This window comes from Porites lutea, chromosome 3 (assembly GCF_958299795.1).
Source record: "Porites lutea chromosome 3, jaPorLute2.1, whole genome shotgun sequence".
Classification (NCBI taxonomy): Eukaryota; Metazoa; Cnidaria; class Anthozoa; order Scleractinia; family Poritidae; genus Porites; species Porites lutea.
This window is the reverse complement of record NC_133203.1, coordinates 50,817,245-50,834,744: the sequence shown is the minus strand read 5'-3', so window position 1 is coordinate 50,834,744 and position 17,500 is coordinate 50,817,245. Positions and strand designations below refer to the sequence as shown.

The 17,500-nt window shown below is 41.1% G+C and overlaps 2 protein-coding genes across 5 annotated transcripts in view; both read left to right on the top strand.

Annotated features, from left to right (window-relative positions):
- The window catches only part of LOC140931399 (ribosome biogenesis protein WDR12 homolog), a 26,419-nt gene that overhangs the window by 1,336 nt on the left and 7,583 nt on the right, over nucleotides 1–17,500 (top strand). The window contains exons 2-10 of one of the 4 annotated variants that reach the window (XM_073381212.1): nucleotides 4,133–4,224; nucleotides 5,420–5,541; nucleotides 6,984–7,090; nucleotides 8,365–8,414; nucleotides 9,632–9,697; nucleotides 10,076–10,134; nucleotides 10,231–10,326; nucleotides 10,570–10,615; nucleotides 11,853–11,953. In XM_073381212.1, coding sequence (XP_073237313.1) covers nucleotides 4,133–4,224; nucleotides 5,420–5,541; nucleotides 6,984–7,090; nucleotides 8,365–8,414; nucleotides 9,632–9,697; nucleotides 10,076–10,134; nucleotides 10,231–10,326; nucleotides 10,570–10,615; nucleotides 11,853–11,953 — 739 coding nt within the window. Of the gene's footprint in view, nucleotides 1–4,132; nucleotides 4,225–5,419; nucleotides 5,542–6,983; nucleotides 7,091–8,364; nucleotides 8,415–9,631; nucleotides 9,698–10,072; nucleotides 10,135–10,230; nucleotides 10,327–10,569; nucleotides 10,616–11,852; nucleotides 11,954–17,500 lie in introns of all 4 variants that reach the window. The other 3 variants (XM_073381211.1, XM_073381214.1, XM_073381213.1) reach the window with 3 other exon arrangements.
- Nucleotides 12,716–17,500, top strand: part of LOC140931401 (uncharacterized) — a 6,055-nt gene continuing 1,270 nt past the window's right edge. Inside the window, exons 1-3 of the mRNA XM_073381215.1 lie at nucleotides 12,716–16,154; nucleotides 16,652–16,657; nucleotides 17,370–17,500. The exon at nucleotides 17,370–17,500 is cut by the window's right edge and continues 1,270 nt beyond it. Coding sequence (XP_073237316.1) covers nucleotides 13,140–16,154; nucleotides 16,652–16,657; nucleotides 17,370–17,500 — 3,152 coding nt within the window. The 5' untranslated portion in view covers nucleotides 12,716–13,139. The remainder of the gene's footprint in view (nucleotides 16,155–16,651; nucleotides 16,658–17,369) is intronic.

The following is a 17,500-nucleotide window of genomic DNA, read 5'->3' as shown; positions in this document are numbered from 1 at the left end:
GTTCTTTTGTGGTTTGTAAAGTTAAGAGATACAGCTGCGCGAAAGCTGAACTGAGGTTGAAACAGAAAACGATGGGGGAGGGGTGAGGGGATAAGGCAGTAGTTGATCTCACTTCACATTCATGGAGATGTCTTGCCTTTGAACTAGTCACTTTTATATTATTGACACCAGAAAAATTGTCAGTCACTTCGCTCATAACCTTTACCTCTAACCTCTCTTTTCGTTACCAGTCAAGAGGTAGTGGACTTCTTACTGATCGTCCTGTCAATTTAAGTATGACACTCGAGTCTACAGTGAACGAGCCATTGTCTTCACCTTCTTCACTGTCAGACTCATCGCAATTGTGTCCAACGATCGACGGTTAGGAGAGCTGCTACATGACCCAACGGAATCTGTAGAATTAATACAAAATCGCTCTGTTTTTATGTGGAACAGGCTTTGTAGGATCAGGCGTGTATGCATACAGAGGAAGTGTTTCCACGTTGTCTTTTGTGCTCTGGTTTTTAACAGTTACCTGTAGCTGTCAGACAGACTTGCCAAATGCATCCCTCCAATATTAAGGGAGGCAGCATGGCGGAGTGGTGAGTGCGTCAGACTCGCAATCCAGTGGTGCCGGGTTCAAGTCCCGCTCTGGCCACTTCCTGGATCAGTTCTCAATTGTCCCAGGTTCAAATCCTTGGCCACGTTTTAAATAGCCAACTGGTTGCCTCCTGCCAGTTGGGGTTTTAAATCCTGTTATGGTTTATTTGTTGTTTCTGGATCTCTTGCCTTCTTAAGTTGTGGTCACTCTTGTATGATGTCTTATGATTCTTATGTTTACACTTACCTGTCATTCCCATTTCACCTTGTATCTTCAATATCCAACAGAGGTTTGTCAACAAAGTTGTCTGAAGAGGTCTCAGAATCTCAAAAGTTCACGCACTTTATGTTCAAGTAATCAAGTGAGGGAGAGTAAGGTCACATAAAGCGTTCATATAAAATTATAACAGGTGACTGACAACATTGTTCCCAGGTCTCCCAGAGTGGTGTGGGCATGGGGTTATGTAAATTTCATAAATGAAGTGTAATGAAAGACCTTCAAGTCTTTTTCTGAATCACAAGAAAAGTAACACATTTGACCACAATTTGGATTCAAATTGGTGACAGAATTGGCCAAGCCACCGTTCTTTGCTGCTTATTCTTGGCTTTGTTGTCACTGTCACAATTTAACCAGGGAAAGTTGTTTCTTGTTGCCATTTCATTTTAAGCACTTTTTGGGCCATGTCGCTTGTTGGAATTTACCCTGGCAGGACCTCAATACTGATAATAAGTTTTAGCAAGATTGTGACCCTCCACGGGATTTCAAGGAATAAGGTGAACAGCACAGCACACACACGGCACGTTATAACACGCTCGCACGTTAATTGCATGACACGCTTACCGTGCGGATGTGCGCATAAAAACAATTGATACTGTGAAGCGTGTTCGTAGCCATTGTTCATATCTGGTTAACACGGTAGAGCTTCGTTTTTATAACACGCTAGAATTCTTTGTTTTTTTAACATGCTATGTTCCTTTGTTTCCTTAACACGGTAGAATTCTTAACACACCATTATAGGCTGTTGATAAAACCCGGAACACGGAACATTCCAGAACATGCCAGAACATTCCGGAACATCCCGGAACATGAAAAAATACAAATAATTTTCATGAAAAAAAAATATAATGAAATAACAATAATAAAATATTTTTTGAAAAAATTAATAATAACGTAAAATAACAAAAAATAACGAAAAATAATGAAATAATCAAGAAAAAGAAACAAGTATCCTCTCTGAGTATGAGAAAACAATATTTTGTTGCAACCAATTAAAATTTGTTGGGCAAGTGAGGGTTCATGCAAATGACAGTAATGAGTGTAGGCTTGCTTCTAAATTCAAAATATATTAAAATGGGTCGCGAGGAGGGGGTTTTTTTAAGTGTTCCTCACACAGCTACCTCTTGTAATTGTTTGCCATGAGTTAATCATTTGGCGGTTATCAATTTACGGTTCTGCAATGGTCTAAAATGTCGGTGCAGTATTTCATGTCAAGCCAAGTCGGTAAGTAGCTCATTTCAAGCCAACATATAGTCTCCTTATATATAACCGACATTTGCTTACTTGAGGTGCTTTGCTTCACTTGAGGTTGACATGAATTACTTACAGACTAGGCAGCTCTGTGCGCTTAAGAAGAGTATAGGGGCTCCTGTCTTTGGATTTTAATGGACAATACTCACATTCGTAGTAGTTTCTATACTGTTTACAGTCAGCATGATATTTCAGACGTCTCCTCGAGTCGCAAGAGGAGTTTGCGGGGAGACGGCTAAAATTCAGGCTAACAGATAACAGTTAGAAACTACCGCTACGCTACCACTGCCACTACAACTATTCACGGCGAATGTGAATCTTTAATTTAATTATCCAAGTCCAAAGCGACGAGCTCCTAAGCTCTCATTACAGTCGCAGAGCCGTAAATGGATAACAAGAGGTGGCTTTGTGACGAAAGCTTGAAGGCGTAACGCAACACTATCCATTTGAATGAGAAGAGCACGAATTACATGGGTTTCTTTGATTCTCCGTGTTTTTGACGTAGAACAAATCGTTGGCAAAAAAATATTTCGTTTGTAATGTAAATATGCGGAGAGCAAAAGTGTTCGGGTTTCTTTTGAAACGTTTTGTTTACATAGGATATCTTTAGCTTAGATTTTTCGTCTGGTAAGGGATCGTGGATGCTGAAAAGCTCATAGTCTGCTACATCGGAAAAAAAATCCACTCCATGATCGGCGCTTGTGTACACCGGTTGTTTTAAAAAGGGCAAAATAAGAGTTTAAAGCCAATAAACTTGTGCAAATGAAGTCAAACAAATCTTGAACACATTGAGTTAAATGACCGCTCAAACAAGTGAATGTTTTTGACCGAATAGCGTAACTCGTCTCCCATGCATGTCATTCGACAGAAAATTCAAAGGAATGCCATAATACAGATGACCGAGCTGTTCAAATGGCCTGATGTCTTCAACAAATGGGTGACCAAGCCTTTTGAACGGTTTAATGTTTCTAACGAACGCGTAACTAAGTCGTTCGAACGGATTGATGTTTCTAACTAATGGGTGAGGAAGCCATTCAAACGGGCTGTTTCTAGCGAACGGGTGACCAAGCCGTTCGAACGGTTGACACAAATGGCTTGTAAATGGAAAGCCGTTTGAAAATGTTAAGTCATTAGTGTACGTTTTCCTGTCTAAGGTCACAAATATCAAAAGTCTCATAATGGCTGCAATAACAAGACGTTTCGGGTGTATAACCCTTCTTGTAGAAGAAAAACCGTGTTTGCGTTGCATGTTTATAGTAGCGCGCGCACATATGCAATTCTCAGTTTCAATAAAGCTGAAATTGATAGTCCGTTCGGTTGCACAGTTCCTAGCTGGATAATCCGTCAGTTATCAAAGGAAGTAGAAGAAGGATTCGCTTTGCATCATACACGTTGGCTCTCATACTAAAGCTTACGCTTGTCAAAATTATATGCATTTGTGCTTGCTACCTTCACAAGTTTACGATTTGAAGAGCAGCGGACACTGCTCGTTCGGCCCGTGTTTGGCAAGCTCTTTTAAAAAAACGAGGAATTTGAAATTAAAGGAAGAACTCAAACGCAGGATTAAATAAACGGACAAGAAGTCCAGACATTCCATTCTGTTCGTTGATTCATTGATCGATGTTGCACTGGATATTGACAACTAGAATCGTATTGGTGAGCTAATAGAAAGCCTTACAGCTTATGACGTAGTGCTTGTACAAATCGAAAGCAACTTTAACTTCAAAGAGCGTGCTATACATTTGACACGGTCATTGTGTTATACCGTGCAAAGTTGCAAGCAAGATATTAACACGTTCCTTTGTCTCTACCGTGCGACGGAAGACAATGGCTGCGATGTTAATAAGGCAAGTAACTAACACGCAGCTAACGTGTTAAAAGCTGGTTCTTTTGTTTTAGCGTGCGAACGTGCCGTGTGCCTGCATTCACCTTATTCCCTGAAATCCCATGGAGGGTCACAATTATGATGATGATTTAAATATTAAAACTCACAAGCTTTTGCCTCCATCATCCTCTGATTTACAGGTATGCAGTACCAGAAAATCCCTTCTCTGTGCCAGTAAAGGTTGGATCTCAAGAATTAAATGAGCTTATCAGTAGCTTGCTAGTGTCAAATGGTATGTACTTGCTATGCAACCCATTTTAGCCTGAGAAAACAGCCAATATTTTGTGACCCCTTTACTGGTTTCCCCACTAAATGAGGTCTGAGAACCTAATGCCTAAATTCCATACTCGGATCTAGGTAGTGCTTCTGATTGGATGAAGCAAATGAAATATTATTTTCAACCACTCAGTAGCACTTATAGTCAGATCTAGGTAGTGATGTGTCATATGTATCATTATGAAATTTTTCCTTTTTTTTCTCATATGTTATTCGGTGGGAATACCAGTTGTGCGAAATGTCAGCTGTTTTCTTGAGCTAAACACATGTGGCGATATGTGAGATATCCTACAAGTGACTCAATCATTCTCAATATGCATATGAGCCTTAAAACCAACATGTAATGAAAAATCAAGTTACATGTTATACCTGAGAAAACATTGGTTAGCTAATTTGTCTCATGCTTAACTCATTGTGGTGACATCAAATGAATAAGCCGTCACATGAGGTTAAGTGCTAGAAGAAACTCACTTCACCTTTTGATTTGTGTACCATTTGCGGGCAAACCTCGTTTCCTCTTAAATGACAACCCTGAATTACCACTACTTTTGAAAACAACTAATGGGATATCACATAAATTATGCTCAAGATATCATTAAACTGTTGGCACTCTAAACTAATATAGTTATTATTATTGTTTGCATTTGAATTTTTTTTTAGCTAAATGTGTCCATTCCAATTGCCCAATTTGGACTTATAACTTTCCTTTCCCATTAGAGAGACAATAACAATGGTTTGCCATTTAAATGCCCAAAAACTACCAGGACAGTTATGATCAATAATCAGGGTCCTTACTTCTTTTCTAACTGATTTGCCGTCGCTTATTCCTCTTATAACCACAAACCATTGTTATTGCCATTCGGAAAGGAAGGGATGGTGACATGACCAAACCGAGCACCTAGACCAGCTATTCAAAAATTCAAATGCAAACACCATTTTTTTAGGGTGCTAACAGTTTAGTAATTTTGGTAGTATGTAAAGGTTCCTGAACTCTGTCTGGTTGAGTATTCTTTGGTGGCCTCGGGGACTAAGGGTGGCACCTGGCAGGGGCAGCAGCCTTGGCGAGAATAAATACAACTTATAGTTGTTTGAAGTTAGAGACTGATTTAGACCAGCAGTACACTGTGTGTTGACTTGTTTCTTCCTTTCAGAATCAGAGTTGTCGGAATCAGATACCGAAAATGAGAGGAATTTCCAGTTTGATTTTCTTATTGATGGAATTTATCTCCATGACACCCTTGATAAACACCTAAAAAGTCACAATATTACCACAGTGAGTATTCCCCTTTATTAACCATATCTCTGTCACTCATGATTGTAAACTGTTTTACTTTATTCATTATTAATTCTGCCCACAATCAAAATTCATGACCTATTCACTGAAAGGTAGTGCTTAATACAATTATCTACATGTAATATATTATAATATTTACTGTAGCTCTGCTATTGAATTTTTATGATTTTGATTTTGTATGTATACTTCTGTACTCCGATTCATTGTTAATAATTAGTTGAGGGAGTTTATTTCTTAATTCAGCCTAGTGGTTTTCCTTGGGCTTCCTTGCCGTAATAGCTTTTTTTAGATATTAATAGAACTTCTTCTTGCCTTGAATCTTTTATGGCAGAGCAATAAACTTGTAACTTGAAACTTGACACTTGTGCTGAAGAACCAACATTTACTGTCAAACTCAGAAAACTGTGAACACCTAGGAAAACATTTGTGTAGTGACTTCAACTTCAACTTCAACTTCAACTTCATAAATGAAAAAATAATTGTAAATACTCAACACCATGAGACTGGTCCGCAAGCAGAACAAAACAGTCACACTAAAACATTAGAATGAGAATAGTTAATATTTACTAAACTTACTAAAGGAGACTTAATTACTTACACAAATTTTGCTAGTTTACATAAGTTATAATACCAAGTTCAGTTTGATTCATTAAGAAAGTTTGAATGAAGCAACTTAAGTTCCATTTGTACATTTTTGGAGCAGAGATAATTTAGGAGTTTCTTTAGGATATCAACAAGGAAAGAGTGGAGTTTCATTTTGAAGCATTTTTTAGGAGCTTCCTTATTGATGCTGGTATCTCATTCCAAATTTTACCTCCTACTCTTGAAAATGCTCTCTTTTGGATATCTAGCTGAGATTTCTTAATATACTAGTAGATGTTATTTGATGAGCAAGACCGATTGTTATAAGAGTGAAAACTAGTAGTATTGCTGGGTAGGTTTAAAATGCTACTGGGTCCCTTTCGATTTCTTATATCATGCATTAAACATTATTATAGATGGATTTGTAATAATGAAATTTAGTGGTAGAATATCAGCATCAGTAAACAGACAGACAGCATGTTCATCTCTCTTTGGAAAACATCAAATCTAAGTGCTTGTTTTTGAAGGATTAAAATTTTTGTGAGGTAGGATTTACTCGCAAGTCCCCATGCTGTTAGTCCATAAGATATATAGAGCAATATTAAGGATTGGTAGATGTGCAGTAGAGTATTTGGTGGCACAAAATGCCCGAGTTTTGCAATAATACCAACTGATCTACTTATTTTCACTACAATGTGTTCAATATTATATTTTCAGCTTAGACTTCAGTATATTAAAACCCCAAGGTATAGTGCTAGCTGCAAAATTATTTCAAGCCCTGATCATCATCAGTAGTTTTAGAAATGTTTTTATTTAGAACTTGTACCACTTTTCTGCAGGAAAGTGTTGTAGAAATAGAATATGTCGAGAAGCATCCAGCTCCTAGGCCTGACAACTGCCTTCTTCATGATGATTGGGTGAGCTCTGTGGCTGTTTGTAAAAAGTGGTATGTTAACAAACTATGATAAAGAAGAACTTACAGCTGTCAGTAGGAACTAAGCAAGTACAGTTGAAACTCTTCACAATCAGGCCACCTGCGGGACAGAAGAAAATGGCCATTATAAAGAGGTGGCCATTTCAGAGAGGTTTCCCTGGCATTTTATTCATGAGATAAAGACAAAAGGCCATGGCATCATCGGCATTGATATATTCCTGTGCATGTCAATAAAAATGCACAAAAAAGGCTGGGATAGTTTGTTCCTTACCAAACTACTTATTATGCTCACCATAGCACACATGAAATCAGTTTGTGTCATCAGTTTCACTTACTCTCCTAAACCAGTGTAAACAGGAGAGTGAGTGAAACTCTCCTGAGCAGCCAATCTTGAAACATGAGGTCACCAAAATGGCAGCTTTATTAGACAACATCTAGTTCCGTTATAATGGCCGTTATAAAGAGGTGGCCATTGCAGAGAGGTTTTCCCCCGCATTTTATTCATGAGATAAAGACAAAAGGCAATGGCATCATCGGTGTTAATATATTCCTTTATAAAATAACTAAGATAGTACGCGTGCTCTGATTGGCCGAGAGCAGTGTTTGCATGAGAGTATGTAAACATGGTTGTGGCGTCAAGTTGTTTGGTTTTTCGCGCGCTAATCACGCAAGCACAAATTTGAAAAAGTTTTGGAGTTCAAAACTCAAAAAGTTTACTTTATTTACCCATTCCTTCGTCGGCTGAAACTTGGAAAATCGTTACAAAGAAGGTGTGTACATTTTTCTTCCCTTAAGCTGACCGTTTTAAGCGAGAAAAATCCGTATTTTGCAGAGCATCTTTTTGCAAAACAAGAACTGATTACGCGTGCAAGACTTCGTGGACAAGATTTTGCGACTGGTAAGAATTTCTCTTTTAATCAGTGCCTTACAAAGAGTTTCGCATTTTTTTCTCGGGAAAGTTATTTTATAAAAGCAATAGAAAACTTTTTTCCTGTGTTTGCATAGCCTGATATAAACACTCGAGGCGTTGGGAGAATTCTCGACAGTTATGCAAACCCTCGACTTCGTCTCGGGTTTGCATAACTGTCTCGAATTCTCCCAACCCCTCTCGTGTTTATATCAGGCTATGCAAACACGGAAAACGTTTTCTATTGCTTAAGTGCATGTCAATAAGAATGCACAAAAAGGCTGATGATGCCATTGCCTTTTGTCTTTATAAAACCAACTGACAAATGATTTTTTATTTCTTTTTTTTTATTCTTGTGTTTTTCTGTTTCCCTATGCAGTATTCTTAGTGGTAGCTATGATGGAAATGTACATGTGTGGGATTTCACTGGTGAGTTCACCTTAATCTTTAAACCAAATATATGATTATTTAGTTACATGTACGTATTTGAATGTACCAGCTCAAGGTACTCCAAAAAAAAAAAATTAAATGCTTGACATTTTGTTTGGATGATACTGGATGTTTGCAAATGCTATTTCACAGCATCAATGGACCAAGTTTGAAATATTAATGGTACTTTAAATTCACATTGACTGTGAGGCTTAGAGGAATATAACAAAAGAAAAAATTACATTGACGCTTAAGGTACAGTTCATTTGTTTTATTCCCCCTAGCCTCTTAGTGAAGTTTGAATCTTAATGTATTGAAACTGGTCTATTTGATGGCAAAGACGAACATAAATAATACATTCTGTTTTTCAAATAGGCGCTTGGATAGCATAGATTAGTATGATTGGTGATCAGTGGATTGCATCCACTGAAACCACTGAAACTAGTAGTTTCAGTTAACACATGGGTTTGGTGACATTCTCATTCTTGCACGCTCGCAAACCTGGTTTCAGATGCCACTTTATTGTCAAAAACAAAGGGACTCAGCGTGCAAAGAAAGTACTGTCCGTTAGCCCGGGGCTAGTGGATTTTGCTATCAGGCTAGTGAATTCTGTTTTTAACTTGCTCGACGGGCAAGTGATGTTTTATGAGGAATTTGAATAACAGAAGAACAAAACGTTTTTGGGGCTAGTTGAAATGACGTCTGGGCTAGTAAATGCTAGCTTCAGCTTGCCCGAATGGCAAGCAGTAAAAATGATTTTCTTTGCACCCTAGGACTGTTTATATGATACTGAAATTACTTTCATTCCGGAGTGAGTTCTGTTCCAGAGTGAAATTTGTGCTGATTTTGCATGATAAAATTGAACAGCTCATCCTAAGGTGTTTTTGCTTGTGTGGTTTTCGCACCAGATCAGATTTGCGAGTGCCACTCATCTCAAACCACATGATTTGCGATTTACTATTGGGAACAAAGAAAGAAATTTCTTACCAGAACAGGATTTTCATTTGGAATGAAAACCGGAATCATGGAACTCATTCTGGAATGACTTGTGCGGGAATGAAATGTCATTTCGGTATCATGTAAACGAATACGGACTAAGAAACATGAAGATGGAGCAAACTCATTTCAGAATGAAAGCCAGTCTGGTTTCTTGTGAGAAGCCCCTAAACCACTAACCTTTTGTATAAGTGTACTTATTGTGAGTCATTATTTTATAGGTACATGCATTTTAACCTATGATGGTCACACATCACCTGTCAAGAGTGTGTGTTGGATTGATATTGGTAAGTGTTAAACAGTAATTGAATCCATGTTAAGGGGGATGTGAGTAATGTATTTGCGATTCCAGCGACAATAAGAGTCCTGTTGTAGATGTCCAAGCACTGTTTCTTTTTCTAAAGTAACTGCATGTAAGTTTCTATACTCCCAGTGGGCCATAACTCTCCAGCTTCTAGTTATTAGGTCTGTAAGATTAAACTGCTAGTGAGACATACCTGAATATGAGTGATAGATTTTTAACATATACTCCTTAAAAAGCCTGCTTCATTTTCATTTCTTCAAAATGACTGCAGTCTTACCAGCCTGCAGCCCTGGCTTTTGGTAAGTGTCCTCAATCTAATGACTATACCTTACATTTCTTGCCTTGTCTACCCTGGCAGTAGGTGATGACAAGGGTGTGTTTATCAGTTCTTCTCAAGATCAGTCCATTCGATTGAATCAGGTTTGTAGAATTTTATTGTGACTGACTTCAAAATAATGCTGCTGACAGTAATAACACTAACAATGGCCTATCATTGTTTTTTGGTTGGCTTTACAGTGGTCCTGTGATAAAAACAAGGCAGAATGTATTCATATTTGTAAAGGCCACTCACAGAGTGTTGATACAGTTGCTGTGGATGTTTCCAAATCAAAGGTGATGAAATAATTATATTCTGTACATACAGTAGTTTGCTGTTGCCTGTTGCATTTAATTTGCTTAACAGCCGTTCTAATTACCAATTTACTGTATTGAGCTTTCTTCCTTTGATCGACTTTTTTTCTGCTAATATTTGGCCACCTAATGTGTGTTAAGGACACATGCTAAGTCTGAGAGTTACCTCTGAATATATTTAATCTTTTTATCATTAATTATTTTTTTCTTGTATTTACTGGTTAGTTTTGCAGTGGTTCATGGGATAGAACATTGAAAATATGGTCCGCTGGTAAGTTCTTTTTAAAATGTACGTTATAATGTATTGTTTTTAAAGTTGTTGATTACATTGCTTAGTTTCTGAGTTCCCATTGGGATTGTTAGACCCTGTATAAGCCACTTCTAGTAAATATCACGCCGGGAACCCAATTTTACGCGCGTGATATTAAAGGACGTGGCCTCATCACCAGTATAACTGCGCCTAATTGGAGGAAAATTATGTAAAAAAAAAAAAGGTATAAAAACAGGTTATTCAAGCATTATCGCGTTATATAAACGCTCGGCAAGTTTTTAAGAGCAGTAGTTGAAAAGTGTGAAAAGCAGACGACTGTGTGTCTTGCTTTTCTTGTCTGAGCACGGACCTCATTGCACTCGTTTCCTACTGCGTGGATCTTGCCTCAGGTGTATGAAAAGCAGAAGTAACATTTAACAGCGGAGAGGATGGCGGGGTGGGGGCAGAAGAATCGGTCCCTACATGTGGATGATCTCAGACCTAGACAAACGGAGTGCTCGTACGAAACTAACACAAAATAATCTTCCCTTCTTCACTTCCGCCCTTAAAAAAAGAAGTTAACTCAAAGCTTAGTTTTTAGCTTTAGGTTTTGTTGCCGGAAGCTATCGAAAAACCAATGGATTTTCGGAAGAAAGTTCCCCTGGAAAGTTTTTGGAGTTCATTTGTTTAGTTTTGCGGCGTGATTGTAAAGCCGATAAAACTCTGCTCTGATTGGTTACTAATCCATCCAAGAAATTTTGGTAGTCACGTGAACGTAAGTCCACCCGCCCGCCCGCCCGCTCGCCCGTCAGCTCGCCCGTCAGTCCGTCCGCACCACAGGCCAACCAATGTGAAATGTTACGCTTTCTAGCTAGTGTGGGAGCCTGCAACCTGATATTGCACATCCATTTTGTGGTCAATTGACACCTGTCAAAACAAAGTATCCTCTGACCAGTATCACATGACTGTATCTCGGGCTTAGGTGTCGACCCATCGTGGTAACGTGTTTTTTGAAGTTTACCGCAGACAAGTTTCTAGTTTTCCACTGATTGCAAGCACAACTCAAGTTGGATTTCTTTATTGCATTGGTTTTCATAAACGGGAGCTTTGCCTTTAGCCTCTATATATTAGTTTAAAAAAGACATTGTTCAAAACTTTGCAGTGAAACACTTGAGTTTTGAACATGTTGACGTCATTTCAGTTTCTGTGGTCGATAAGAGTACAGCCCATGGAAAAGTTTTATCGATTTGTTAATTAGTTCCAGATTTGTCAGCATCAGATGAACCAGATGATGATGATGTTAAAGTTAAGAAGAAACAGAAGACTGCAGTCACCAGCAAAAGAAAACCAACAACGAGGGTAAGGTGCTGTTTAGCCGACACCAGGGCACTGATATAGGGCTGGTAACCAAGGTTTACTTTTTCTGGTGTCGAAGATGTAGGTAAACCCGTTGATCACCGTGCCGTACGAGACTACACTGCTTCAAAACATTGCAACTTTCTCAATCGCGCGAACAGTGCCTTAATTGTCAGTTGTGAGCATTGCATAGAATGTCCTTCAAATTGGGATATCCAGTAGACGCAAAAAAGTCAGCGCTTTTTGCGTTTCGCAAAATATCACCTTTTGAATTTGGACAAATCACGTTATTTGCCTTCAGGATTTTTACAGAAATCATCGTTGTAAAACCAAAAGTCAACGTTCACAGTAAAATGCAGTCCTTGTTACCGGGGCCCAGCCAAAGGCTGGACACCGGTCATAAAATGCAGACCGTTTCTGTCGTTTTTTCAACGTTACATTGTTAGGGATATATCGCTGACTGAGATATATCGCTGGCTCAGTGAAATCTTATCCGCCATTTTGAAAAGCACGAGGCATGGAGGACAGTCAAGAGAAAGATTATAGCTTTTTGTGGAACAACACGTTCCCCAACCTTTACGATGCACTAGTTTGTGAGCGAAAATTTAAGAGTGAATATTTGGAGAGACAAATTTACGAGCGATCACTTAAGAGTGAACCTTCCATCGTGAAACTTATCGAGAATCAAAGCGAACACTTACCAAAATTTGTCTTCAAAAATATTTCAACGATTGACATACCGAAGTCTTCAAAGCTCCATTGTCGGAAATTGTGCGGTGTTTTATTACCATTATCTTTGTAAACATGAGTTTAAGTTTCATTTGATTAAGTAACGTGATTTAAAAGAAGTGTTAAGTGACGTTGGAACCTGATAGCATTGAACTTTGGAACTGAAAGAAAAAGGAACAATAGAAAGGAGAAAATGTAATGTACTGTGAGAATCAAGAGGAGACGGGAAGAAAGAAATAAAACGAGTGAATCGGGATTTCTGTGAGTGTGTTAGAAGATCGTTCAGCTTTGGAGGCAATTCCTAACACAATTGGCACCTCCGACGGGACCTATTGGGATTTTAGCTCAAACAAGAGCAAGGGATTTGCGAAAAATCAAGTACATAGCGACGTGATCAAGGGATTCGCTGAGATTTGGCAAATCGGCCAAAACAACGCTAAAGCTGAAAAGGGCCAACGCGATGGAGGAACTTACGAAAGAATTTAACGGAAAGATTCTGTCTCTAAGATTCTCTCTGACTAAGAGTGATGAAGTGATCGCTTCCCAAAACGCAGAAGCTATATCGAGACACGAGGCACTATTAATGTCTAAATTGCAGTCCGCTCATACCGTGAAAGAATCCATTATCGAGCTGAAATTTACAAATGGTGAATCAGAGGAGGAGGTCAGCACTTGGGTGAAAGAGCACGACAAATTTCTAAAGGAAGCGGATGAAAAGGCCTTGGCAATAAGACAACTAGTGGGGAAAATGGAAGAAGACAAGCGACTGGCAGACAGGATGGAATCTGATAAGAAGGAAATGGCCCTCGCGAAGATGAAACACGAGGAGCGAATGAGCCATGAGCGTGAGCTGTTAGATCAACAAGTGAGATTTCAAAAGGCCGTAGAAGCCAGTCAGCAAGAACAAAATGCAAAGAAAACCGTGACTGCAAAGCTGCCAAAGCTTTCTATCACAAAATTCGACGGAACACTTGCAAATTGGCCGCCGTTCTGGAATAAATTCGAGGCCGAAATCGACAAAACGGAATTAGCGCCTGTGACAAAATTCGCCTACTTGAAAGAGCTAGTGGAGCCCAAAGTCAGGGCGGATATCGATGGCTTGCCGCTAAATACAGAAGGATATGAAAGAGCGAAAAACATAATAAAGGAAGAGTATGGGAAAACGAGTGAAATTGTCAACGCCTACGTCAATAACATTCTGGAACTCCCCACCGTGACGAACGCCGACCCGAACCGAGTGAATTCTTTCTATAAAACCCTGCTATTTAACGTCCAGTCACTGGAAACACTTGGAAAAATCGAGAGAGTAAACGGGATGACAAGAAGCGTGCTAGACAAATTGAAAGGAATTAAAGCCGATCTGGTCAGGGGACAAGAAAACTGGCAAGACTGGGATCTACCTCGTTTGACCCAGGCCCTGAAGAAATGGAGAGATGTAAACCCAGCGACTGAAGAAAATAACGTCGCAAACAAGTCTACGCTCCCCAAGCGCCCTGAGAAAAAATCTCCCCTGTACCATGCAGAAAATAGAAACCAGCGCCTTTGTGTTTACTGTGATGACGCCAATCACATCTCGCGGGATTGCACGCGCGTGTCCACGATGGACGAGAGGAAGAGAATGCTCGCGCGGAAACGAATGTGCTTTAATTGTACTGGGCCGAAACACCATGCTGCCGAATGCAAGAGTAAAATGCGTTGCCAGAAGTGCGGACAGAAACATCATACATCGATTTGCAACCAAGGAGACCAATTAATGACTGCCACCGGGAACAAAGGGCGTGTAGTTTATCCTGTTGTGAAAGTAAGCGTGGAGGGAGTACTGTGTCGTGCACTTCTAGATACAGGAGCTGGGAGTTCATATGCTTCGGCCACGCTGTTAGAGAAACTTCCCAAGCGCCCTCGTGCAAAGGAGGTTCGTCGAATAGAAATGATGCTGGGATCGACCACACGTGAAGTAGAACTTTCCACAATCAAAGTACGCTCAACGGATGGCAGTGAAGAATTAAACGTTGATGTTACCAAGGTGGAAAGACGGGAATTGCTGATGATCGATAACCCACACTATCAAAAGATTATCAATTCGTACGATCATCTAAAGGGAGTTGAGATGACGGACTGCGACCCTAAGCCACATCTTCCAGTACATCTGATATTAGGGGCGAGCGAGTATGCAGCGATCAAGACGTCCGAACGGCCGCGCGTTGGACTGCCAGGGGAACCAGTGGCAGAGAAGACTAAGCTGGGGTGGACTATTATGTCACCGGGAACTGAGATTGACCACGGGAATATGCTGCTGACCCAAACGAGTCACGTGGACTATGCAGAACTATGTCGGTTAGACGTTCTAGGGCTTGAAGATACCCCTGAACATGATCAGCGCGCAGTCTACGCAGAGTTCCGAGAGCAATTGGTACGGCATCCCGAAGGCTGGTATGAAGCCTCGCTGCCATGGAAAGGTAACCACCCGCCTTTACCGAACAATAAAGAAGTCAGTTTGCGAAGGCTCAGCAACCTCCACAACAGACTTCGACGCTTGGATGTGACCGAGACTTATGCAGAGATCATCGGAAAACAGAAGTCCGAGGGAATAGTAGAAGTTGCAAGTGATCCGCCGCAGGGAAAAGAATTCTACATTCCTCACAAGCCGGTGATTCGTATGGGAGCTGAAACTACAAAGTTGAGGATCGTTTATGACGCCTCATCTAGTGCGAAACCCCAAGTTCCAAGCTTAAATGATTGTCTGTATGCCGGGCCGCCGCTTCAAAATCACCTGTGGAGTGTTTTAGTACGCATGCGTTTCCATCCAGTCCTTATCACTGGGGACCTGCAACAGGCCTTTCTCCAGGTGCGCATCAAGGAGGAAGAGAGAGATGCACTCAGGTTTCATTGGAAGACCAGCGAACATTCTGAAGTAGAAGTGTTGAGATTTACTCGAGCGCTGTTTGGTCTTGTGCCTTCTCCCTTTCTCCTCGGGGGAGTGATAGAGTGTCATCTTGAAACCTGGGAAACTCACATGCCACAACTTGTTGCTGAACTGCGCAAAAGCCTGTATGTAGACGATCTGATCAGCGGGAAACCAACAGTACCCGAAGCGCAACAGCTGAAAGAGGGAGCTATTAAAATCTTCGCGGACGCTAAATTCACACTGCACAAGTGGCACTCGAATGTTGCCGAGTTAGAAGGGAGTGAAAGAAGAGTCGAAGATGAGGGCACGTTTGCCAAACAGCAGCTCGGCCAATCAAAAGCAAAGACCGGTGGTTTGCTTGGACTCCCGTGGGACAAACAGGAAGACCAGATCAGTGTCGTTTTGCCTCAAAATGAGGTAGTCGCGTCCAAAAGAGCATTGTTGCGTAATCTAGCAAAAATCTACGATCCCCTTGGTCTTGCGGCGCCTTTAACTATCAAGGGAAAGTTCATCTACAGAGATGTATGCAACGTGAAAGTGGCCTGGGATGCGCCGCTACCCCCACAGCTAGCAAATCGGTGGACACGATGGAAGAAGGAGTTACCAGCCGAGGTCATGGTAGCAAGGGCCTTAACGTGTGCGCAAGAGCAGATTGAAGAAATCGAGCTTCACGCCTTCGGGGATGCAAGTAAGAACGGAGTGTGTGCAACAGTGCATGCAGTTGTGAGACAGCCATCGGGTGTGAGCCAGGGATTGGTTACTGCAAAAGCTCGACTAGCGAAGCAGGGGCTCACCATTCCGCGATTAGAGCTGGTGTCGGCGCATATGGCAGCAAATCTTATCACAAATGTAGGAAGAGCGCTCCAGGGTTTTCCCGTGAAACAGTGCTATGGATGGCTGGACAGCTCAGTGGCTCTCCATTGGATAAAGGGTGGTGGCGAGTACAAACAGTTCGTAGCAAATAGAGTGATGAAAATACAAGGGCATTCAGAGATCTATTGGCGCCATGTGCCCACCAAGGAAAATCCGGCAGACCTGGGAAGTCGAGGAGGGCAAGTCGATGACAGCAAGCTGTGGTGGCAAGGACCGGAGTGGCTTTCAGACAAAGACAGGTGGCCTACAGACATCGTGACAAGCGCTACTCCTGAGAGCCAAACAGAGGCTAAAGTTACCAAAGAACTTTTTAATAGAGCCACTGCATCAACTGACTGCCTTGATGATCTACTGGGAAAGTTTAGCCTGATAAAGACGTTAAGAATTGTCGCCTGGGCCGCGAGATTCATGCGAAATTCACGCCTAAAGAAACAAGAAAGAATGGCGGGTCCGCTGACAACCTACGAGATTAATGAACAACATCTGTTCTGGACCAAGCGCGCTCAAGAGATTCAAGGTGATGAAGTGACAGAAGACCGGCAAAGGCTGGGGTTAAAAGAGAATGAGCAGGGGATTCTCGTCTGTCGAGGTCGAGTTCAGGGACACTACCCCGTCTATCTGCCTGACATGCACCCCTACACAGTGAAACTCGTTGAAGAAGCTCATTGTCGTACTTTGCATGGGGGAGTCGGTTTGACAATGGCGCGCATCAGAGAGCGTTATTGGGTGCCGAGGCTCAGGCGTCTGACCAAAAAAGTGATTAAGCAGTGTTATGGTTGTCGCCGTTTCCAAGTTAGGGCCGCTGCTAGACCACCACCTGGAAATTTACCACGAGACAGAACCGAAGGAAATCGCGCCTTTCAAGTTGTCGCAGTTGACTTCGCGGGACCCATCAAGTACCGTGTGACCCAGAAGAAGGAAGGAAAGGCATACATAATCCTTTACGCTTGCAGCCTTACGCGAGCACTCTATTTGGAACTCAGCAAGAGCATGGAGACTAGCGAGTTTCTAAGAAGTCTAAAGCGCCTAATAGCCAGGAAAGG